This window comes from Sciurus carolinensis, chromosome 9 (genome assembly GCF_902686445.1).
Source record: "Sciurus carolinensis chromosome 9, mSciCar1.2, whole genome shotgun sequence".
In the NCBI taxonomy this organism is placed as follows: Eukaryota; Metazoa; Chordata; class Mammalia; order Rodentia; family Sciuridae; genus Sciurus; species Sciurus carolinensis.
The window spans coordinates 3,815,933-3,840,883 of NC_062221.1; the positions used below are offsets into that span (position 1 = coordinate 3,815,933).

At 50.4% G+C, this 24,951-nt stretch overlaps 1 protein-coding gene across 1 annotated transcript in view; it reads left to right on the forward strand.

Annotated features, from left to right (window-relative positions):
* The first annotated feature begins 5,757 nt into the window (after positions 1-5,757).
* The window catches only part of Arhgef26 (Rho guanine nucleotide exchange factor 26), a 103,543-nt gene continuing 84,349 nt past the window's right edge, over positions 5,758-24,951 (forward strand). Inside the window, exons 1-3 of the mRNA XM_047563863.1 lie at positions 5,758-7,261; positions 8,489-8,528; positions 11,653-11,798. Of these exons, the coding sequence (XP_047419819.1) occupies positions 6,251-7,261; positions 8,489-8,528; positions 11,653-11,798 (1,197 nt within the window). The 5' untranslated portion in view covers positions 5,758-6,250. The remainder of the gene's footprint in view (positions 7,262-8,488; positions 8,529-11,652; positions 11,799-24,951) is intronic.

The window sequence follows — 24,951 nt, forward strand, 5'->3', positions numbered from 1 at the left end:
ACAGAAGTTTTTCACCCTGAAGTTCTCTGCAAATACCAAACTTCTCACGCGAAGGGAACAGTGTGGCCTCTTACGAGACTGTTTCGACCAAATTGCTTACCAAATTTCATGGAACAGGAGGTGTGATTCTAATGCTGTTTGGTTCATCCACAGAAAGAGCCGGACCCAGGAAAGGACAGAAGAGGGGAGCAGACACTGGAAAATAACCACCAAAGAACGACAGCGATGGTAGCACCCAGAAGCCAGTGTCCCCAAGGACCAGAACCCTGCTTAGCACATGTTCCCGTGTGTGCCTGTCATTACATGGTACTGAAAGCCAGCTCCCCGGGGAACACATCTGGGTGTCACCGGAGGTTCAATAGGTCAAGTTCAAATCGCTCTCACTGTGGTCGCTGCGAGCAAGGGCTGGGAACAAGACCCCCACACGGAAACCCAGCGCTCCTGTGGGTTCGCTTGGGTACAGCCCCGGAATCCTCTGGGCCACTCGAGGGAATCCTCACCTTCACTCATTCTGGTCTTTTTTCTTTACCCTGGAGTAGGAAATAACAGAAGTTTATGCTAATTATTTGCCATCCAAGACAAGGGAAAAGTTAACTAGAAAATGTTTTGCAGTTACCTACTGGTCTCTCCACTGCTCTACCCGCTTCCCACCTCTGGGGTCTGCTTTCCTTTGTCCACCGGACCAGTACATCTGAATCATTATAACCTGCACCGGTGCTTCCCAAACTGCGCCGGGAGAGAAACAGCTGCATGTTGTGGTTGAAGAAACCCTGGTCGCAGAGATTGAATGACTTGCCCTCATTCCCACAGCAGGAAAGCAGCAAGCACACCCTGAAACCAGCTTCCTGACCTCCGGTTGAGTGTGCCCGGTCTGGAAATGAAAACCACTTATTTCTTCCCTCTCCTCCAGCCACTGCCCCATTTCCCTCCTCCCTTTTATTGTCAAATGTCCCATGCTTGCAGCTGAGGCCTGGCCTGTTTTCCAACTGCTCTCTCCACAAGCCCTGCAAGTGGACTCCAAACCCACCAGGCGTTAGTCGCAAGGGCACCGGGCCAGCAGCCTTGTTGGCATTAGACGCCATCTGGGTTGGGCTTTCCTGGCACACCATGGCAAGGGTCCTCTGTGCTTTCTTCACCAGTGCATTTAAAACCAGGCCTGGCACCACAAGAAGCTGAACGCATTTAGGTGGTGAACAGGAACACAATCTCCCCTCCAGAAACTCTTCCTTCCTGGGGCTTTGGGGGTCTCTTCCTCCTGGACACCCCTCTGGCTTCACCTGCTTTTCCTGTTGATAGATACTTCATCAGTTTCTAAGTCACCCACTGCAGAAGTGGTTTGATGAACATGCTGCTCTGCACACGCGCATTGTTTCCACAGAACTAGATCTTACAATTACTAGGCTAGAGACTTGCTTGTTTTCAAGGTTTTGGTTAAGTATCATCATCTGGCTCTCCAGAAAGTTGTAGCAATTTACATTCTTACTGTGAATAATTCATAATTCTCTTCTGCTTGTACTTTTACCAACAATGGATATTGCCTTTAAAAGAAAAAAAAAATTGCCAGTCTACTGAATGAAAACTATCACCTCATTACTTTTTTTTTTTGGTACCTTGGTGATTAATCCCAGGGTCACTTACCCACTGAGCCACGTCCCCAGTCCTTTTTATCTTTTATTTTGAGACAGGGTCTTGCCAAGTTGCTGAGGCTGGCCTCAAACTTATGATCCTCCTGCCTCAGCCTCCTTAGTTACTGAAATCACAGGCAGGTACACCTGGCTCATCTCATTACTTTTTGGTTTTGCTCCTATTGCTGAGGATGAGTTTATTTTGATGAGTGGGCAGTTGCGTCTCCTCAAAAAAACATTTTTCATATTTGGCACAGTTTTTCATTGTTATCTTTGCCTGATTGATTTAAACATAAACATTTATGTTGAGATAACTATTAACGTATTGTCTGTTATTCTAATAACTATACAAACTTTTCTCTAATTTCTCTTTAAGAAATATTCCGCAAATTTTATGGCTTTGTGTGCTTTTGCACCTTTTTGCACAAGGGTTATATTTTTAAAATTGTCAGATCTGTCAATCTTCCTTTTTAAAATTCCTGATACAGGTACCATCAGATTCATTTTCTAAAGAATAGCAAATCTCTTACGGGAGTATCAGGTGCTATCCAGGTAGAATCCAAACCCTTTAGTCTGTGTCCTACAACACAATGGAGCCTCACCATGTCTAGCCAAAGCAACTGCCCACAGCCCCTGGATGCCAACTCTGATCTGGCAAACTGCTTCTTGTGTGTCTCAGTGTCAGGGCTCTGGAGTGTCGTATCTGAGAAGCAAGTTAGGATTCTGACTCAATCACTGGCCAACAGTGTGAGAGGAGTTCCCAGGGCCTTGGATTCTTCATATTTAAGAGGGACCAGGACTAGTGTGGGCTTCCTCTACCGCCGGACTCATGAGTTCCCCAGTCACCTCCACATGGTTTTGCTCATGTTGGGATGCCCTTCTCTTCTTTTTCATCTTGAAATACTTTGGCTCAGTTCTAGCTCTGTCACAAAGGCTCCCACAGAACAGGCAGCTTATCCGTGCATCTTACTCAATTGAGTCTTATGTCATGATTTTAACGTTCCAGGAATATTTAATGAGCCACGTTATAAGCTTTAGGGATGCCTGGCCCATTGCTTCACATTTAAACGTACTAAGTATTTGTGGAAGGTCTGAAAAAATGAATAAAAGATGCATGAGTCATAACAGCACCAGTAGTAAGACTAACAAATTACACTTACAGTTAGCCTGACTATTGTGCTGGAGACACACAGTGAGTTCAGTAAATCCCAGTAAATGTAAGCAATACACCATGTATCATGCCCTCATATATTCCAGTAGTTAAATATCACCATAGAATACACTAATATGTTCCTAATAATTCAATATACTTGATTTCTCTAATTTTAAGAAGCATTTAGTCCCGCCATTGAATATCTCTGAATCTTATGACCATATAAATAGCCATTGGTCAGGTGATGGTGACCATAAAGCTGGCATTGCATCTGTACTTGTGAACATGACAACTCTTTGTATTGTCACCATATCTATTAAATTCTATGCCATTTAATACTACACATGTCAAAGACAAGAAAGGCCAGCAAGGGCTGGGGAGATAGCTCAGTTGGTAGAGCGCTTGCCTTGCAAGCACAATGCCCTGGGTTCGATCCCCAGCACCGCAAAAAAAAAAAAAAAAAAAAAAAAAAAAAAAAAAGGCCAGTGAAAGCAGGAGAAATTGCCACCTGTCACATTAGGTGAAAGAAAATCCAAAGCAACAAGAGGCTGAGATAACCAGATAAAGTACTTGTAGGGCTTCATGGTTAAGGCATGGAACTAGTTTTTTTAGGAACCTCTTCCTGGTCACAAATAGACTTCATGGCATGTAGCAATACATGATTCAGTTGAACAAGAAAACTACATTTTATTCAGTCAGGATAGGGGCAGCATCAGTTTTGCAGAAGAGTGATCAGTCGCTAGAAGAAAACCCCAGAGAGAAGACTGAAACATCCTTTTAAGAAATGCTGTACTATTGATGATACTGTGTCAACCTGCATATACACACCCCCCCTGAATGCTCGGCATTGAAAGGGATTCTAAAGAATTAGACTTGATGTACAAAACTACCATCAGCTTATTTTGCTTATCTTTTCCTTTTTCTATAAATGCATGCTACAAAATATCTATGTCTACCAGCTTGTAAAACACTCTTTGGGTAAATATGAAGATTCTATGTGATATTACATGGAGGTATTGTTGAATTAACAGGACTTTCCCTTCTTGGTGGAACATACAATCAAAGACGTCTGAGATTTGAGAACATATGACAAATTGAATGGAAGTTACGAGAGGCACTGGGTTGAGTTTCTGGACGTCACTTAGTGAAGGAACAGAGCTTGAGTTCAGTTGCTGTTACTGTTTAGGTGGGCATTGTGAGGCCTCTCAGGAAGAGGCAGGCAGAGCCTGTGATTTCTTCACAAACATCAGTTACACTTGTTTGTAGAATCAACATAATCTGAATAGCAGTCAGTTTCTCACATCACCATTTTAAGCTTTATAACCTACATCGAAGAATGCATTCTGTTCTACTGTCATATATAACTAATTAAAACAAATTAAAAAAAAATTTTTTTAAAGAATGCATTCTGCATTAAACACTCCATTTGTCATTAGTTAAGCACTTTTCAACAATAAACTTACGGTATTTTTCCAACACAAAAGTAATACGATTTGGTTTAGAAAAATCCTCCATTTAAAAAGTGTCCACATATGAATCTCTAACCATTTACATTTCTTCCAATAAAAACATTTAGTGAATTTCTTTTAAAAATATTTCCTCCTAAACGTTGTGTTGCCATTTCCCCTAGTTTACAAAACTATCTCAGATCAAAGTAATAAATGCTCATTGTACAGTTTTGGTAAGAATGGAGAAGTAGGGTGGTTTCAGGTGGCCTCTTAGGGTTCCAGGGCAAACAAGCGGCCTGTCCCTGCACAGCGCTCGCTCCATCAGGCTGAGAGAACCTGGACACAGGCCCACGAGTCTTGTTAACAGAGCTGATTATTCAGATCCTGTGGTTCACAGTCGCTAGTCTTCTCGAGTGTGCCCGGCTGTCCTCACACAGCAGGCCTCTGGCCAGGACACCACCAGTTCTCTACTATTCCACAACCAAGCACTGCATTCATTCTTCTTATTCCTTTGTTTAGGTATTCAACACACACTCACGAGGCATCTACCATGTGCCTGGAACATGCAGGGGGAAACAAAAGCAGCCCTTGCCCTCTTGTGGATTACAGTGTTAAGACAGGAGAAGCGTACACACAAAAGTTAACTGATAAATTTCTGGAAGTCTAGAAAAGGAAGAGAACAGGTGGCGGGGAAGACAGTGGGGCAGCAATCTAACTCATGGAGTGACGAATCACAAGAGGAAGCGGAAGTGTAGGTGCCGAGGCTGCGAAACTTTAAAAGAACGGCGAGGGAGAAAGCGAGAGGACCAGGCGGGAGGAGTAGGCGCACTCAGGGCTTCTTACCCCATGGCGGCGATTTCAAATTTTATTCTATGTATGATTATTTTATTCCATGTATGGATTTTGAATTTTGTACTATGTACAGTTAGAAACCAATACTTCTTTGTATTTTAAATTACTTTTAATTTTACTTGGTAACTTTCAAGGATCGAAGCATGCAAGGCCCCAAAATTAGTCAATGCAAACTCTTCTTCAGATTTCCTAGCCTCCTAGTTCTCCTGCCCACAGGTGCCAGTGTGTTCCTCCAGACATATTCTGGGTGCGAACAAGGAAATCTGTTCACTTACAAGGCATTTAAAGCTGGGGAGCGAAAGAATCAGATTTGTGTTTTAAGTCCACCAGAATGCCAAGAGGGACAGGGCTCTCCGAGCTCCAGTGTGCACGCTGGAAGGCACGCATTGCACAAATCCTGTTAAGCAGTCAGTGCTGATTCCTCCGCGAGGACCCTCCCGGGTCCGCGCAGGGCTTAGTAAGCTGCACCAGGGCAGGGCTCCCGCTTGTCCTCGCTTGGTGCTCCCAGCCACGACCCGCCCTCCTCCTGCAGGCACAGCCCAGGCTGCACGGAGCTCAGGTGCGCGCCTAGGCCACCCAGAGGCGGAGCGCATGCCTCCCGCGCGGGCGGGAAGACCCGGGCGGAGTCGGCCGGGCCCGGAGTGGGCGGGGCCAAGGCCGGGGGCGGGGCCTGTGCCGGGGGCGGCAGGGAAGCTCTCGCCCTGGCCGCTGCAGCGCTCGGTCCCTGACGCGGGCCACCCACCGGGCGGTGGTCGCCGCTTGGCCCCGGCGCCGCAAGTGCCCGAAGGCGAGCCCGGGCCGCCTGGGCGCTGGGGACCCACGACGGGAGCGGGCGGCCGGATGGCGGCGGAGGGGAGCGTCCCGCGGCGAGTTTCCCGAGAAGACTGAACTCGCCCCAAGTTGCTCGTGCCTCGGTTCGATCCCGGCGAGTTGGTGGAGGCGCGTTCCGTGCGGGTGGTCCTTGGGCGCGGAGGGACGCGGAGGCGACAGGATCCATCCGCCTGGGCGGGCGCCGCTTTCGTCCGGAGGGTGGGCGCCGCGCGCCGCGTCCGCGCCTCCGCAGGGGTCCCGCCGGCTGGGACTGGCGCGCCCGCAAGACCTGCCCGCTGCCGCGGGCACAGCTCCGACGCTCGAGTGCTCTTGGGCCAGCCCAGCGCGGGGCCGGCCCCGCCATGGACGGCGAGAGCGAGGTGGAGCTTTCCAGCCACCGCTTGACCCCTTTGTGGCGGAGGCGCTCGACCCCTCCGCCCCAGCTGCCGGGCCGCGGCAAGCCGAGGCCCCAGTCCTACCAGAGCCCCAGCGGGCTGCTGATTACCGACTTCCCGCTGGAGGACCGCGCGGCGCCCCCCGCCCCGGCCGGCGGGACGGCGCCGCGGAGCCCGCTGCGGCCGTGCACCCCGGGCAAGGCGCGGACGGTCTCCCCGGAGCTCAGAGCCGCCTCTCCCCGACTCCGCCGACCCGGGTCGCCCCAGGTCTCCAAAGCGGCGGCGGACGGCTCCCCGAAACCCGCAGCGAACGGCCAGGCTGCCTCGCCCGCGCCGCGCACGCCCAGCGCCCCCGGCCCCGAGCGGAGCCCCGCAGGCTGGAGCGCCCGCGTGGTGCCCTCGCCCACTTCCAATGACCCTGTCCTCCAGCACGACTCTCCTGGCTGCGGCTCGCAATGCGATCCGCCAACTAAGGACCCCGAACGGGGGCCCTCGAGCCTCTCTCCTGCGCCCCAGAGAAGGTCTTCGGAACAAAAGCTCCCCCTCCAGAGGCTGCCCTCCCGGGAGAACGAGCTCCCCGAGAAACCCTCGGTGGTCTTGAGCACAAACAGCCCCGCCGCCCTCAAAGTGGGCAAGCAGCAGATCATCCCCAAGAGCCTGGCTTCGGAAATCAAACTCAGTAAAGGCAGCGGGCAGCACGTGGAGCCGCACAGGAGGCTGCTCAAGGTGCGCAGCATGGTGGAGGGCCTCGGCGCGCCCCTGGGCCACGCGGCCGAGGAGAGCGAGCTGGAGAACGACGTGGACAGCCCGGGCTCCCTGCGCAGAGGCCTGCGCTCCACGTCCTACCGCAGGGCCGTGGTCAGCGGCTTCGACTTTGACAGCCCTACCAGCTCAAAGAAGAAGAACAGAATGTCCCAGCCTGTTCTGAGAGCAGTGTTGGAAGACAGGGAGAAGTTTTCCAGCCTGGGAAGGATCAAGGTAAGGGCAGCCGCGTGTCCCCTGTCATTCATCATGCCAAAAGTGAAGGTGTCAGCGGGAGGAAACCAGAAGTGGTTGTTCCTTTTCGATTCTGTTTCTGCTGTCTTACCTGGTCACATCTTTGCCTTGCCGTTTGTGTTGCTGGCAGGCACATAATGCAGTTCCATGCAGTTCTGTGCCTAGAAGTAAAGCCCAGTCACTTTTTAAGTCTGGCAAAAATTGGGGGAAGGAGAAAAAAACAATTACTGCTAATTAAGTATTGACCAAAAATTTCTGAGCACTTTTAATGCCAAATGCTCTTGCCTGTGGCCTACCTATCTGGCATCTTTAGAGGTGTCAGTGGTCACAGCCCATAAAGGAAAATGCTGATTCTTTTCTGAAACAGTTGATTATTTTTCTTCTTTTACTTGTTTTTGGATGGTGACCATGTACTTGACTTCATTTAGTTAAAATGTGAATTTCAAAGTCAATCACTAAAACCTTGATAGACTCAGTTTGTTACCTTTTTCGTTGCTCGTTGCTCTTTGATTGTATTTTATTCCTGTTTTAAGTCCATTAATCCTTGAGTGCATTTAACACATTGGTTGCCCAAAATTTGCGTTAGGGTGCATGGGATTACTCTCTGAGGTAGGCCTGGGAGTTGCAGCTCCTAACTGTCTCATGTGATGTCAAGACAGAGTGAAACTGGAGAACGGTATTTTGGAGTTTGTGCTGCCTTCCCCCAAACAAGACCATCTCAGCAATAGGGCAAAGATTCCTTTTGGCAGCCACATTTTTTCTTGATTAATCAGAGAACTGGACCCAGTCTATATAAATGTCACATACGTAATCACGAGCAAGCCTGTTTTGTTTTACAGCCCGTGGTCTTAAAGAAAAGACATTACATAGCATTCTGGGCTTTTTTGTCCAACTGTGCAAGTGTAGCAGGGTTCTGCTAAACAGTACGGTGAATCACCAGGAGTGGAATAAGCTTAGCTACTGATCCTTGGGGGATTCTCCCTCTGTTTTGATGGGGGCGCGGGTGACATTGTTCATTTCTTGCACTGTATAAGTGAACTATAGTGATCATTTGAGTAAACTGCTCTAGGGATTTTCCACTGTGTACTTTTGGAAGTCTAATGATTGTAACAGGAAAGTACTTTTACTTAAAAAACTGTAATTTCTATTTGGCTCATTCATACATAGTTTGCTTTTCCTTTTTTTTTTTTCTTCTTTCTTTTCTCTTAGAAAAAAATGCTGAAAGGACAAGGAACATTTGATGGGGAAGGTAAGCATTTAATTTTCCAGACTTTATAGCTGTTTCAATGTGGAATATCAATTATAAGTTGAAATCCAACTGCAGAAACAAAAACACTTGAGATGAGAAAGATGTCCAGCTTCTTCCCACATTATCCAGGGCAGAGCTCTGCACCAAGCTTTAATTTTTATCTAGTAATATGGATGATGAACAAAATGAATGACAGTTTTAATAAATGGATGACTTTTTTCAGTTAATATCTTGGGATTTTTAAATCTTCTCTAATTTGACTTTAGTCCACCTCTCTCAAAAAATGGAAATTAAGATTAAGCTCTGCTTTTTAGTTAAAAATTCTGAGGTTGGCATTGACCTCTTAAGCCATATTTCCTTAAGGTTATGTTTCCTTTGGCTTAATATTCTTTTCCCTATATTTCCACATTTTATTTTCATTCCTGACTTCCTGTTTCCTTACCAAAGTTCTAATTTGGGAACATCTAATTCTCCTGGCTGTCAAAAATGTATTCTTAAGAATTTGTAACCAGTATTTTTTTAAGGATTTCAAAAACAAAAGCAGCTTGAGCCAGGTGTTCAAACCCTAATCAGATTAGGGGACTTTGTGTAAATAGGTGGGTCTGATGTCAGCCAACTGGCAGGACTTGAGCCTAGCAGGTCCAGAGTGGCCCTGGCATGGCCCGACAGTCCTGGTGATAATGAGACCACTTACCTTGAATGCTGAGGGTGCCCAGCAACTAAGGAATATTCCTCTTATATAACTTCTTTCTTTCTTTCTTTCTTTTTTTTTTTTTTCTTTGTGATACTGGGGATTGAACCCAGGTGTGCTCTACCACTGAGCTACATACTTTTCCAGCCCTCTTTATTTTTTATTTTGAGGCAGGTCCTCATTAAGTTGCCCAGGCTGGTGTGGAACTCTCCATCCTCCTACCTCAGCCTCCCCAATCACTGGAATCATAGACATGTGCTGCTGCCTCCACCAGCCTATATAATTTCTAGAAAGTTGGGTTTGACACTGTAGCATTTAAAAACAACTAATTTATAAAAACTTATTCATCGTACCAATCTTGGGGAACAGTTGCTATGTTGAGAAGAAACCCAGGTACCGTGTTTTAGTTAATTGGATAAGTTCATTGCCCTGATTTCACAGTTGAGGAAATTAGAGGCTCAAAGCCTTTTTAGCTCGTGCCCTGTGCCATAGCTGGTAGCGGCCAGGGCCAGGGAGCAGGTGGTGCCTCTTCTTGACTACTGTGGATGTGAGGTGAGCAGGGCACCTAATACCTTCCCAGGGAGCCACTTCACAACCCCTGGAATTTGATTCTGTGACCTTTGCATCAGAGAGCTCAGTTCTTTTGAGTTTTTTAAACTCAGAGGGTAGATCTTCATCATCACCGACTTTATCTTAGGTCCTTTCACGAAGAGCTGTTTCTGGGTATCCCGTGTATCCTCCCTTGTCACTTCTCCTGGGCACGTAAAGAACGCAGGATTCTTAACAGTTAATGGCTCACCAGCCTACAGCTCAGGAAGTGGCGTGGTCCAGCCAGAACCTGTGAAACTGGGTTCCCGTCCTGCTGCTCCTGCTCATCCGTTGAGTGACACTGAATGAGAACCTTATCCTCACGGAGCCTTAGTGTCATCTGGTGTGAAGTGTAAGCTGACTGTTGCAGCCTGAGAAGGAATGAGGACTCCTGCCAGCCACTGCGTACTTAAAGACGGGGAAACCAGTTTGCATGCCAGTTTCGCATATGCAGCACTGGGAGAAACCCGTCTTGCTTAGACTCCTTAAGACCTGTGGGCTATCCACGGTGGGTAGGACCAGAGGCAGGGGTTTGATAGGAAAAGCCTTTCAAATTCCGGGTGCCCCAAGCCAGACTCCGTCTTCCCCACTAAACTGGGATCTCTTCTGGCATGCCCGTCTCCTGCTGTCTTTCTAACTGTGGGACCTGAAGACCTGGGAACATCCCTGATGCCTCCTCTCCGTGCCCCCACATCCAGTCAGTTCTCAGCACGCAGCACGGGTCTCCGTCAGCCTTGACACCCCTTGGGCATCTGGGGTAGTCAGGATCTGCTCTGCAGTCTGAGCAGGGCTTCCCTTCCAGCGGGTTCCCATTGTGTTCCGCACAGTATGAAAGAAACTCGGTCCTTTTGTGCTCAGGGTCAAATCCAGCTTTCTAATGCTGCTAGAAAGCCCTGCTTGATTTGGACTGTTTGACTGGTCTCTCTAAATCCTCCTTGTGCTGTTTGACCCCTGGGCAAGGCCCTGACCTGTCTTATTGATCCTCCTTAGTGCTTCTGTGGTGACAGTTCCTTTTGCTTCAGAGTCTGGCCTCCCTGCTGCTCAAGCATGCAGACCTACCAAGCGGACTCACCCCAGGGCCTTTGTCCTTGCTGTTCCTCTGGTGAGATGCTCTTTCCCAGCGGCATGTGATTTGCTTTCTCACTCTTTTATGTCTTGGCTTAAATGGCACCTTAGTGAGGCCCCCTCAGCCACCCTATTTAAGATCTGCATCCTCTCTTCCCAGCATTTCCTATCCCTGTCTGTGTTTTATTTTTCTCCATGACAACCACTTCTGAAGTCCTGTGACAGTTACTTGCTTATGTGTTGCAGATCTCTCTCACTTCAGTGTCAACCCCATGAAGATGGGGAATTTTTTAAAAAATCTTTTATTCATTGTTGTAGACCCCGTGTCCACCTGTTGCTGGCGCCCAGTAGGCCTGCTCTAAATGCCAGCTGAATGAATAACATGAGTGAACTTGACTGTTCCTCTCACTAAATCAGCTTACGAGGACAGGAGAGGTGTCTTGTTTTCCATTTTACTGCCAAACCCCGGCACATGGTGGACGGTACGGTGACACTTGCTGAGTAGGTGGATGAACCGTGGTGGACGTTGGAGGGGGCACAGGTCATGCCTTTGACCTGACCAGAGTGAAATGACATAAAAGACTGTCTTCTGTGAGTCGTGGACAGGGGTGTAGAAAGGGCTCCCGTTGGAATGTCGTGTACTTTTCTTCAGTGACAAAGCAGCTTCTTTTTCTGTTGTTAATTAGCCTGGAGACCAAATCCAGTGAAATGACGGAGGTTTGTTTAGAATGAGTGACAGTGATCAGGCAATGAGTGACACGTAGGCTCTTTTTGTTGTAGGAAGTGCCGTCTTGTATCAAAACTACAAAGAGAAGGCCCTTGACGTGGACTCTGATGAAGAGTCAGAGCCCCGAGAACAGAAGTCAGAGGAGAGGCTGGTGATTCACCCTAAGCCGCTGAGGTCCACCTGGAGCCAGCTGTCTGCGGTGAGTGTCCACCTGCTCTCCTGTCGGGGAGGGGAAGACCGAGTTGTGGAAGCTCCGCCTCGTGGGCCTTCTCTCTGCCTGCCAGGGGTCCTGGAACTCCAAGGACAAAGACCCTGCAGGTTGGGAAACTGGAAACTCTGCAGGTGCTTGTAAGAATGTGAACCTTGGTACTTCTGATCAGGAAAATTAGGCCTTTCGGAGCAAGGTGCCTCAAGACTGGTGTACTGTGGCTTCTGGAAACTTCCTACTCAGTATCTTTTCTTCCCTGTTTTTATATGGTTTTCACATAGTGATGACTCAGTGCGTCCTGAACTTTGGCATAATCATGGCTATCCACGTGCATTTGCACGTATGCTTGATATGTGTGTGTGTGTTACGTATGTGTATGGATGCACGGATGTGAATTATCTGCAAAATAGGGTGCTTATTGCAGTTCTTCCTTGGACATCTCGTTGGAAATAGAGACATCTATATTTTCTTAAAGTTAATGAATGTTCCTTTTTTGGGGGTGGGGTACTGGGCTTGAACCCAGGAGTACTCGGCCGCTGAGCCACATACTCAGGCTTTTTTTGTATTCTATTTAGAGACAGACCTTGCTGAGTTGCTTAGGGCCTTGCTAAGTTGCTGAGGCTGGCTTTGAACTCACAGTCCTCCTGCCTCAGCCTCCGGAGCTGCTAGGATTCCAGGCGTGCCCTGCCGCACCCAGCTGAACGTTTCTTCTTGTGTGTGTGTGTCTGACACTTCTTTTCGGGTTGATGAGCAAGTTTTTCCTTTTTGCAGCAAACTTCTTTGTGCCTTTTTGCCATAACTTATTTTCCTCCTAACTTATAAAATGTTGCAGTGTGATGCTCGATGGGCCTGGGCAAAGCTTTCGTGGAGACCCAGTGCCCTTGCAAGTTGAAGTGGGTCCCATGGCTGGCTTGGGTGGTGGGAACGTGGCATCAGAAACAAGCCTGAGTCCCCAGGCACTGTCCTGGCAGAGGCATGGCTGCCTGACCAGGCATCTCATGGACCTCAGGAACCCACCCACATGGGAAGAGGACTCATGTCTTCTACAGCCGTACAGCCAGGACCGTGGCTCTGTGTGCATGCTACTGGTGAGGCCACCTCTGGTTCCGTCCACCTTCCCTCTTCCTCCCTGTGTAGGTACCAGAATTCTAGAAACCAAGCCCTCTTTCCCTCCTGCCTCCCCGTTTCGTTCTAGGCAGAGTCTGTTCATTTCCGGTGCCTCCAGGGTGGCAGGCCGTGGTGCTGCGGCGTGGGGTCCTGGAGCTGGGGGCTGTGGTGAGCGGGCCTCACCTAAGTCCAGCACTCCTTCCTAACTCAGCCTAGGTACGCGCTGAGCCATGTTGCCTGGTCTTCTGACCCAGAAATCCGTACTTTGACGAGTGTCTGCATTTGAGTTTTAAAGAGATGTCGTGTGAATACAGCAGAATATCTGTGAGCCAGGCTTGGCCCCGTGTTAATAGTCTGCAGCTCCTGTGGTGCTTTTCTGATTTGCTTGTGGTGAGGTGGTAACACCTCTCTACAGAAATGCTGTGTTTAGTGATTCAGGACACATAGGTGGATGAACTGGTGACAGGGTCCACGGAGACCCTGCTGGCTGTCCATGGCTGTCTTTGAGTTTGTTCATTGGCTGGTGTGGACCCTCTGGTGGACAGGGCTGCTTTCTTGCTTTTCTCTGGCAGCCCTGTGTGTGTTAGCACCGGCCTGTGAGTGCTCAGCAGAAGGCAGGCTGGGCCCTGCTCTCTGGGCCAGCTTAGCTGCGGCACTGATGAGGAGGCTGCGGCTGCGTGCCTGCTGGGAGTCTGGCTCTCCTTTAGATGAATGGAGGTGCCTGTTCTGCAGTCCGGCTTCACACGTGGGCTTGTGTTTTTACTTGGCAAAGGGCAATCGTGCTGATGTGCCTTCTTCAAACAAGGTTGGTGTCAAGGAATATCTCAAGGTGAAGTGTAAAATGACAAAGTGACTGTCCCTTTGGTGTACGTGTGCCTTGGAGTTGAGTGTCCCCAGGAGGTGCCTGCCGTGTGTTTGCTGTGTTGCTTGGCATTGCGTTTAATCAAAGCCACATGATTGGACTTTGTCACCTATCATTGCTGAAGTGTCTGCCTGCATTTTCTTTGTACTTTTTATATCTCCTTTTCATATAGATTTGAGTTTAATTTGTTATAAAGTATTTGAAACATACAGAGAACTATTAAGGAGAGGTAATAGTGGCTGTACCCACCACTCAGGTTAAACACATGCTGACGCTTTAACCAATTTGCTTCGGCCTTGAGGTTTTTAGACAGATCCGCTCAGCAACCCTGACTTCTCTCTCCTTTCCTCCTCTTCACCTCCCCAGAGGAAATCACCATCCCAAAGTTCTCTTCTGTCCTTCCCATATGGTTTTTCCATCCACCAAAAAGATGCAACCAGCTCTCGATGTTAGGGAAGGAGATATTTTAGTGCCCAAATGCAGCTATTCAGTAGTAAGTGTGCAAGTCGCAATCAGGGCCCTAAAGAGAGGTCACTCTGCAAATGATTAACAACCCCAACTGTTCCTCACTCTCAGTCAGCGCCTCCAGCTTCCTGTCTGAGCCTGATCCCTCCTTGGAGAGGAGCTGCAGCGTTGAGAGCTGGCCTCTGAAGACTTCTGTGGATATTTTCTGCATCATCCTTCCATGCCTTTTAGTACATCAAATTGGTAGTGTTAAGGTTGATCATCTTATTTATTTATTTATTTTTTTGTAGCGAGGATTGAACTCAGGGCCACTTAACTACTGAGCCACATCCCGAGCCCTTACATTTTATTTAGAGGCAGGGTCTTGCTAAGTTGCTTAGGGCGTGGCTAAGTAGCTGAGGCTGGTTTTGAACTCATGATCTTCCTTCCTCAGCCTCCTGAGCCACTGGGATTAGAGGCGTGTGCCACCACGCCCAGCTAGGGTTGATTATATGTGTCACTTTAACACAGAACTCTACTTTGACTAAGGCCTTGGCCCCAGAAGAGAGTATAGGACAGGAAGTTTCCGCACATCTCGACTTCCCACTTGGACAGGAGTGGGTGACAGCATGTGTACATCAGCCACGGTTGATTATTTTCTAAACCCTCCTTGCCTTTGTTGCAAACGCCTGCCTGCCTCTTGGGATGAGGAGACTGGGCTCTCAGTCGACCGGTGGAAGCGTTCACTCTGCCGGGTTCTCCTGATGTGCAGCCGCGTGCGGTAGTTATCTGTTACATAAGGTCCTGCAGCCTTCCTTCTGTAGCTGTTGGTTTATATGCCTCCTGTGGTTTCACTGGACAGTGCCAGGTGTGCCCAGCCACACAGGTGACAGACGGTTCCCATTTACAGCATTGCCCCAGGTTTAACTGTACCGTCGAGGTCACCTAGGAGGGAGGGAGGAGCAGGCTGTGTACGAGAGGCTTTTCATGGGGCCTCAGCAGGTTTCTGCAGTTGATGGGCGTGAGCTCGTGGAGACTGGAAGCTGGTGTCTCTGCCAGCAGGTTCTCCAGGTAGAGGGGGGATGTTCTCTTGTAGTCAGGAGTGCAGCCTGGGCTCTGAAATCTCATGGGATGGGGACCGGCTCTCTGCACCCACACGATGGTCAGAGTATACAGATCTGGTCTTGAAAGCCAGGATGTCTTCCCTGCAGGGAACACAGCCCATGCTGTGCTGCGGCCTCGGGCGGCGCAGACGTGTTTGGAATCCCCTACGTGGTCATGGCTCCTGGGTTGTGGTTGGGTGGTTGTGGAAGGGATTTGAGGTTCTGAACTTCAGAAGTCATTTTTTACCTCTGACGAGGATGACCTGGCGCTGTGCCCAGGCCCGAGGAACCTGCCGCACAGGTGGATTGCTCAGTGACTCACCTAGATCGGCACACGGGGACTAAGCCAACAGTTCTTGGACCTCTGGGAAAAGCTTGTGGGTTTAAAGAAAAATATTGATTGTGTTCATCAGGGCTGGAACACTGGGTGCTTGTTCCAGTGGTGCCAGGTGTTCAGCCAGCGGAGCCTGGGTGACGAGGGAGCCTCAGGTTCCCAGAGCCCGTCCTCGGTGGGACGCGGGAGTGCCACCTCTTCGTGTGGGTAGTTTTTGCCTGGAGACTTTTTCTTTCTTTCTGGTTTTCTTGCACCCCACCCCCCGCACTGGGCGCACACTGAGAAATGCCTGTTGTGAAACCATGTTTGCCGTTTCCCGGTGACAGCGCCAGAGGCAGGCGCGCTCTGCCGTGCCCTGACCCCGGTTATTTGCCTTGGGGCGTGTCTGTGTGATTTCTGTCGCCTTGAGAGGCCAGGTACCTCTGGAGAGGGTGTCCAGGCCCTGGCCGGGCTGCGGCAGGCGCACTTTCCACACCTAATATAGTCATGCCCTCCCGCCTCGCTGTCTCGCGGTCCTGTGGCCTCGTGCGTCTTAGATCACCTCCAGCGGATCTTCAGTCGACTTCGGACTTTGAACTCCTCTGTCAGGGGCTGGGGTCCCCGTTTTCACCAGCGTCCAGAAGCGGTGGCTAGCCTGCATGGCGGTGTCCTGCGAGATCTGGAGCAGGCACCTGGGTCTCTTGAGCTCGGCTCTCCAGGCACAGCGTTTATTTATCTTTGGGAGGAACTTGCAGAACGAGAAAGGAAGATTTCAAAAAATAGGAATTTTATAACTACAATTGCATCCATCTCACAATAAAACAGACACTTTGGAGTCTTGCAGTTCAATCCAGTGGGACTTATTTTAGAATTTATACTGTGCTTACTGTGAAAGACAACAGTTTTTGCTGAAAATCAAGAGCTTAACAAATGTAACTAACTTCATTATCTTTCTCTTTGCAGAAATGCTTCATGCCCTTAGAGATCATAGGAAACTTTCATTCTTTTTTCTAAATATTCACTCTTGTCTGAATATTTACTTGCTCATTGTCTTGTTGCTTAAAATAGGAACTGCAGTAAAAATTTTCATTTACAGTCTCACAACAGCAATCTCACAAAGCTATTTTTACTTAGGTGGTGATGAATGCCTTCTACTCTATCTTTTGTGTTTAGAATATAGAAAATGTTCTCGTTTTCTGTGCCTGGCCCACTCTTGGACTGGCAGGTTAAGCCGTCGGCTGCAGGCACACGCCGGTCCACACTTCCAGGCTGGAGGTGGGACTTCTGAGTGTCTGACTTCTCAACAGCAGTGGAACTCGGGGCCTAGACGAGAGGCCCTGACCCGAGGTCCGGTCTGACTGAGAGGCCAAGGAAGAGGATGACCAGCCCCAGGCCAGGCTTGGGGCCCTGTGTGGTCTTGCCTTTCAGCATAATTAGATTATGATATTCTCTTACCTCTTTGAGGATTAGCTTCCTCTTATGTAAGCAAGACAGAATGTGTCCTTCATGCAGAACAGGATTCAAGTAATTCAGGTAAGACTGAAGTCTCCTGTCATCATACCTACAGTCCCACCCTACCTCTGTCCCCATGGAGAGTGCCGTGCTCCATTTGGCAACATTCTGCTCAAAATCCACACATGGGAACTTAAGAAAAAATATAAATTGCTGTATTTACGCAAGTAACATAAAGATCATTTATAATGTGCAACTTGATCTTTTTCCAGTACTGGGGATGGAACCCGGGATGTTCTGCCCCTGAACCTATTCACAGCCATTTTAAAGTGTGTTTTTATTTTGAGGTGGGGGCACACTGAGTTGCCCAGCCTGGCCTTGAACTTGCAGTCCTCCTGCCTCAGCTTCCTGCTTTGCAGGGATCACGGCCACCACGCCTGGCTCAGCACTTGCTTTTTCTGGTCTCCAGATGGGCTACCGGGTTGTAATTGGTGCACTTCTCTGCAGGATGGGTGTATTTAGTCGTCTTACTTTTGGGGGTGGTTATACAGGCCTTGAGAATCTAACACTATGAACCACGCACCTTCTCTTTAGAAACAGTGTGCACAAACATGTGGGTTTGTTTATCATTTTTATTTTTCAGCTTCAGTGGGAGGATATTTATCTCCAGATCCCAGGATCCCTCTGTCGGAGCTCTGTGCGTTGAGTGTAGTCTCTGATGTTCATACCACCTTTAAAAGGGCTTTTTTTTTTGGTGGGGGGGACGGGGGCTGTAACTCTGTGATGAGCACCTGCTTCCCATGCCTGAGGCCCGGGTTCAACCCCTAGTACCAAAAAGAAAAGTTTTTCTTTATCCGAATCACAGCTGTATGAATTTTACGTATCTCTGTCTGAAAAATGTAGAGAAGTCCAGACCAGAACAACTCGGGCTGGACTCAGTAGTGAAGGGCGGCAGGCAGGCGCAGGGATGTCGGCGTCACGTTACAGGCCTTCTGCGAGCAGTGTGCGTGCCAGGCCCCGGGAGGCAGAGGCCAGAGACGGGCGCTCCCAGGTACTTAATTTGGTGGGCGCGGCTGCTCCACCCGACCCCTCCCCCAGCCTCAGACGGGTGGGCTTATTTCATTGAGCAGAAAACCAGAGGGAGAGACTGACGCGTCACTTCTCCATCTCCAGGCCTCTGTCCGGGGCCTGCTGCCCAGAGCCCTGAGCTGGGCCCTGGAGACGGCAGGCAGGCCTCACCTAGCTCTCAGGAATGGTGACTCGGGTGTCACCTGTCACCGGTAGAGGCAGAGCTGCTGCCGTGGGTGCCCTGTGAGGTCCCGTGGGGAGGAGCACCTGTCTGGAAAGGGGCTGTCAGTGTCAAAAGAAGGACGTCCGCTGCCATTGCAGTGTCCAGCTGGGGCACTCGAGGAGAGATGTCACGTGCCCAGTCCTTGGGTGACAGTGGGTGGCAGGAGGTGGAGTGAGGTCAGCGCAGCTGGAGACCCCCAGGCCCTGGAGAGCCCCCACCCCGTTCCTCTGATTTCTGGACGGTGGAGGGTCCCGAGGCTCCGTCCTCATGGGTTCTGTTTCCTGCACTGGGCCATCTCTTCACCTGTGCCTTTGAGTACGTGCTGGTGACTTCCAGCCTCTTACTGAGAAATCGCTTGGAACTGTGGACTCAGGCTACCTAGGTTTGCCTTTTGGGCAGGTGGACAGGATATAGTGGAGGCCGACAGCAGTCCAGTCCGCAGGAGTGCAGCGTGCAGATCCCGCCCAGCAGGGGAAGGGCCCGGAACACTGAGCTTCGGATCGTGGCTTCCAGCTGTCGGGGTGTTTGCCCTCTTGACCTTGAAGTGCCCTCTGGCGGGCTCTCCTCCCTCAGTCCAGTGATGTGCTGTTTCTCAGGGCCAGGTGCGCACCCGGCTGGCCTCCGTAACGCTGGGAGAGCACCGATGGCCGTGAAAATTGCTGTTGGAACTTTAAATAGCGCATTAGTCCTGAAAAATTTGTTCCTTGAATTTTGTGGCTTTATCTGGAAGGGTTACGGCCCGCTGATTTTCTAGGTGATGAGTCAGTACTGTTGTTAGCTCACAGGACACGTATCCCCTGTATTTCTGTTACTTGAGACGCAAGGAATGTGCAGTCGGTGGACAGTAGGAAATGTTAGTGCCTGTAGCTTAATCCCCTTAATGCAGGAGACACTCTGCCCTCCACCGGGCTGTGACAGCAGCCCTGGGGCAGCTCCCACTCTGTGCTGCAGGGACCCTTCTGGTGGTGGTGGCCAAAGGAGCAGGTCGCTGTCCGCCCAGCAGAGCCATGGGGAGCCCTCTGTCCACGGGTCCAAAGCCGTGGTGTGAGCAGGCGGTGGGCGGGCTGGCGGGAGCGGGGAGCCGTGGGACCTGCAGGGGCATTGCAGGTCGACTGGCTCTCGTGTGGTTACCTGACTGACGCGGTCTTCGCAGAGGACACATGGCAGGCTGGGGGTCGTGTGTGGGGTTTTTGCATTCAGGACAGTGAGTGAGACAAGTGTCGGGTCTCTCCTTTGTATGGAGGAGCTGAGACTCGGGTGGTACATATGACTGCTGTCCTGCTGTCTTAGGGACCTGGTGACCTGGAGGGGAGGCTGAAGTTTCCTCAGAGGATGGACACATGTGCCTAGGGCTGGGGAAGGGTGGACGCTGCGTCCCCCTCAGCCACTCCGAGTGTTGGTTCCCGGTCTTCCTCTTGCGCTCAGCTGCCTTCCCTCTGTGCGCCTGCTCTTTCTTCCGAGGGCTCTTACGTGCTCAATGTGACTTTCTCCCACCTAATCAGACGCACGGACAGCAAGCAGGGCCCTGCCTGTCCCCTGAGCTGTCCTTCCAGCTTCCACTTTACTCTTGAGAGGGTTACTGGCTCAGGCCATTTCCCCATGCAGGAGGTCACTAGATGTGCAGGTACCTCTCGGTCACTGTGATCTGGCCGGTGTGGCTCTCCGTGCTGTGCTGTGGTGTGGGACATGGCTGCTTCCGCAGCTGCTTTCACAGATGCTGGGAGCCAAGCAGCCTTCTTCTTGCAGAAGTCTGTGGGTCCGTGCTGAGTGACAGGCCGGTCTGCGTTGGCACGTCAAAGTACGGATGTTGCAACCTGTCTACCTCAGTGGCTGAGAATGAGGAATCCGTTTATCTCGTGCCCCCTGCATGTGGGTCCGAGTGCGGATGTGGGCGCATGCTGTGTGTGTGTGTGTGTGTGTGTGTGTCTTAAACTGAAGGTTGACCAGTGGAAGTTACCAGAGTACTTGGAAAACATGGTGGTGTTTCGTGTTCTGTCTGGACTTTCTCTTTGCTACATTTTAAGAGGTGATGATCAGGGACCCAAGGACGACTTCTTGCCTGTGACTAAGTGGTTATAACTTGTAGTTTGCAGGATGCTAGCTCTGACTTCAGACTTCGTTTGCATCCTGTGCCTTGGGGCGGATGGGCAGGTGGACAAGCCTGAGACCAGCCTGAACACAAGGAGCGTAGGACGTGGTTCAGGAGACAGCAGAAGTGCAGCCTCTGGGAGGGCTGTGGAAGACGGGGACAAAGGGACTAAGTGACGGAGTGAGGGGCACAGAGCTCCTCGGGGACAGGGGAGGGATGTGACAGACGAGGTGGGCCAGACGGAAGAGTAGCAGGGAACCCAGGCGCCGCGCGTCCCCGGAGGGCAGACAGGGTGGTTCTGAGCCGCTGTCCAGGCTGTGACGGGAAGGCGGTCCCTGCTCGTGAGTGACGTCAGGCGCTGGCTCTTTCTCGCCTGCTTTTCTGAAACAGGTTTTGCTCATGAACCTAAGAAGGCGACTTTGGGGGCAGGGTTGCTCTGAGTGGCTGCTGTTTTGGAGTCTGTCCCTTCTGTGCACCTGCCTCTCTGTGAAGTAACAGACAAAGCCAGACCCGGGGCCCGGGCGCCCTGGCGGCCCACCTTTACCCAGGTGCTCTGCGCAGGAGCAGCCCCGGCCAGGCCCTCTTGACTCAGGGCTGCGGTGTGTGCCCCCCAGACTCCTGGGCTCCGTCCCACTGGGCTCTGCGGCTGCCATCACTCATCTTCAGCACCGCCTGCTGAGCCTTCACGTGGTCTGGACCTGCAGAGTCCTCCTCTCTGTCACCTGCCTTCGCCTTCGCGGTCAGTGGGGGTCACCTCTCCATTCAGAGCTTCCCTTTGGGCCACAACCAGGAAATGCAGGTGCTGGTGGCCTCCTAACTGTCCACGGGCTCCACGGTGCCTCCCTTGGTCTGTTTTGTTTCAAAGAGAGGATGTTGATGCCGACATTCTTTAGTTTTTGTCATTGAAAATGACCCTTTTATTTCAAAGTCAAGATCCATTTATTATAGGAAAATCAGAAAGTACCAGTAGATTAACAGAAGGAAATGAAAATGGGTTGAAATCCCTCCTTTCATCCAGTCACTGTTGACGGCTGGGTATATGACGTTTTGGATCTTTTTTTAAAATAGAGATTGTCTTTTTTTTTTTTAATAATAGAGATTTCTTTAAAGCAAAAATTGAGGAATCCAGGGCGATTTTGTCACCTGTGTTTTCCTCGGCAGCGTCTTCCCTGCCCTCTGTCATTAAGCCTGCAGCCTTGTCTGTTATCTTGTGGCGGTGTTGTGATGATCCGTGTCTCTGAACTTTCTTCCACACCTTTTTAAACTCTCAGGAGTTTGCACCGATGTCGCCGAGGTCGGCTGCGGTGGTGCTGAGGAGTGCAGGCCGGCAGGCCGGGCAGGCTGGGCCTGGGCGGCCGACTTCTCCGTGTCTCTGCTCTTCACTTGTAGCTGGGGACGGTGACACTCTCCCCGCAGGGTTCCGAGGCTCAGAGCTGGGGAGGAACATGCCTGGTGCACGGGACGCAGATGGTAGAGTGGAGTGTGGGAGGTGAATCAGGCCAGCGGGAAGGCTGGCTGGGGCTTCGGCTGCGGGTGGAGCTGCTGGCCGACTGGCGGCAGATGGTGGCCCACAGGCTTGTCGCCTGTCAGGCGCACAGCGGGGCCTGTGTTCAAGTCCCCTTTCTGTTTGTGGTGTGTGCTCTTGGCTCTCATCTCCGCGGCCTCCGGGTAGCACGAGCCTGCAGCGCGGCTGCCCTGCCTGGCTCACCATGGTCTGGTGAGCCTGACGCGCCGCTGCAGCGGGTGCTCACTGTCTCTCGAAATCCAAGAACCTGGGCGAGGGTTATAGAAGGAAGCTTAACAGCAGAAGATCGGAGACGTCAGAGTCTCGAACAAACGAACCAGGCATGTCACCGGACGGTTTTTAAATTAAGTGTGAGAGTCTTTAAATGTGCCCGTGTCTTCTGCCTTTCCTTGTTCATTCATGCACACACACGTGTGTGTATACATACGTATATATGTAATTTTTACATATTTTTTCTCTGTATTTACCCCTACTCCTCAGAAGAATGATGCTGTCACTCCTGACCCTGCTGGACCTTGTGTACACAGCTCTCTGCCCCAGCGATGTTCTCTGGGAGGACAGCTTAGGTCACGTGGTGGCTGAGGGTCTTTCCCTGTGGATGAAGTGGGCTGGAGAGGGGCTGTCGGGTCTGGGTACAGAGACACTCTTTCTGGACCCTGACAGATTGTTCTTTTCAGAACTTTAAGCAGACTCTCAAATGGTCGCTGTCACCATGTTAATTGCAGTAAAAAAACAAACAAAACACCCCTGGATCTTCTGTAACCCAGGGATGAGCCTGGTGGTCGCGTCTGTGGAGGGACCCTCGAGGGGCTGGGTCCTGGGGTGTGATTTGACTTTGCAGCCCTTTTTACCCTGAGCTCTGGCGTGAGGAGACCTCATCATGGAGCCTCAGCCGGCTCAAGTTCAGCCAGTGAGTAAGCCGGGCACGTTAGAGGGCTTGGCTGGAGAGGGCGTGGGGCACCGCAGGGCGTGTGGAGCCCAAGGCTCCTGCCTTATGCTGGGCTGGCGTCCTCGATCCTGGCTGCATTTTCTCAGTCTCTGGTGGTTCGGTCTGGGGGTCCTCCCACAAATGCCCTCTTCCCCGGCTGGTGGGAAAACCCACACCCATCTTCCTGGGAAGCAGCGGCAAGTCACAGGGGCCCCGAACGTGGCACTGCCCTCCCCCCGGATCAGCCAGGACGTGCCGTTCTCCCCACTTCCCAGGGAGACTGGCTGGCTCTTCACAGGCAGGCTGGGTGCAGAAGGCGGTCTATGCTCCGCGCAGGGCTGAGCTGGGCTTTGCTGCCTGTTCCCGCCAGGGGCCAGAGAGTGCTGAGCAGTGTGGGAGCTCCTGCCCTGGTTCTCTGCAGCGACTGGCCAGTACGCTGATGGTGTCTCTGGCTGAGGCTGTCCGTCCCTTCCTGGGATAGTCATGTGCGAAGTTCACACTGGCAGGTGCCTCAGTGTGGCCTGCTGCCACAGCCGCCTTGAATTGGGTCACTCTGAACAACAGACTCTTCCTCCTGCAGCTCTGGAGGCGGAGCAATCCGGGGTCAGGCAGATGGCTTGTGGCGAGGACCTGCTTTCTGGCTCATCGACAGCTCTTTCCTGCCGCATATTCACATAGTGGCAGGGCCAGGGGTCTCTTTGGAGCCTGTTTTCATAAAGACAGTAATTCAGCTGGTGTGATGGCATACACCTCTAATCCCAGTGACTCAGGAGGCTGAGGTAGGAGGATCGCAAGGTCAAGGCCAGCTTCCCAACTTAGCGAGGCCCTAAGCGACTTAGTGAGACCCTATCTCAAAATAAAAAGGGCTGGTATATGGCTCAATGCTAGAGCGCCCCTGGGATCAATCTCTCTGGTACAAAAACAATTTTTTTTTTTAAAGGCATAAAGGTGCTAATTCCACTTGCTGGGACTCCATCCTCATGACCTAATCACCTCCTAAAGATGGTATCTCCTGAGAACCATCACGTTGGGTCTAGGATTTAAACGTGACTGTGGGAGGGATACACACATTCAGACCAAGGTATCAAGAAGGAAATTAGCATGAATTTTAGATGAAGTGTCCAGTAATTAACTTTTGGGTCTGTATTTTAGTAATGTGTTTACCCCTTCATAAATTTCATAAACCATATTTTGGGAATAACTGGATAATATCATACCAATAGAAGAAGTAGCTTACAGTGTTCTTTACCTGTAAAGTTGTTAATTCATGTCTCATTTGAATATGCAAAATATATAGGTTACAAAGATCATGGGTGAAAAATTTTAATACTCATTGCAACAGTGAATGTATAATTTGTAATTAAGAATTTAGAACTTTTACATCATTAATGAGTTCTCTGCATTTACTATCTTAAAAATCCACAGATATGTCTTCCTATTTTTTAACAGATCAGATCATAATTCTAGTCTTGCAAATTCTGTTCTTTAATTTTTATTCACTTAAAATATTGAAGATGCTGACACGTGTTCAACTTTGTCTAGAGTCTGCCATGGCCAGATTTGAATGGTTTTATGAAATGATTTTATAATGCCAAAATCAAGGAACCCTAATTGAGTCCAGTTCTTAGAGCTTGGTGAACTATTTCTGCAATTCTACTTGTTGATATACTTAAATCAACTTAAACCAGCAGGATTAAGAACAATCAAGTGAGGTTGCTTGGCTGGAGGCTGTTCCCATTTGTATGCAGCTGGAGCTACTGATATGATTTGTTTGTTTGTTTTTTTGAGATGGGTCTTAGTTTTTGACCCACACTGGCCTCAGGTTCACAGGCATGAGTGATCCTCCCACCTCAGCCTCTAGAGTAGCTGGGCCCACAGGTGCCCACCACCTCCGCCAGCTCCAACTGTGTGTTTTAACAGCGACAGGCTTTTCCATGTGGGAGGCCTGCCGGCAGGCCCTGGACTTGTCCGGAGACCAGTTCATTGTTTAGCCTGCGGTGAGGGGAAGAGTTCAGCTCTCAGCTCGGGAA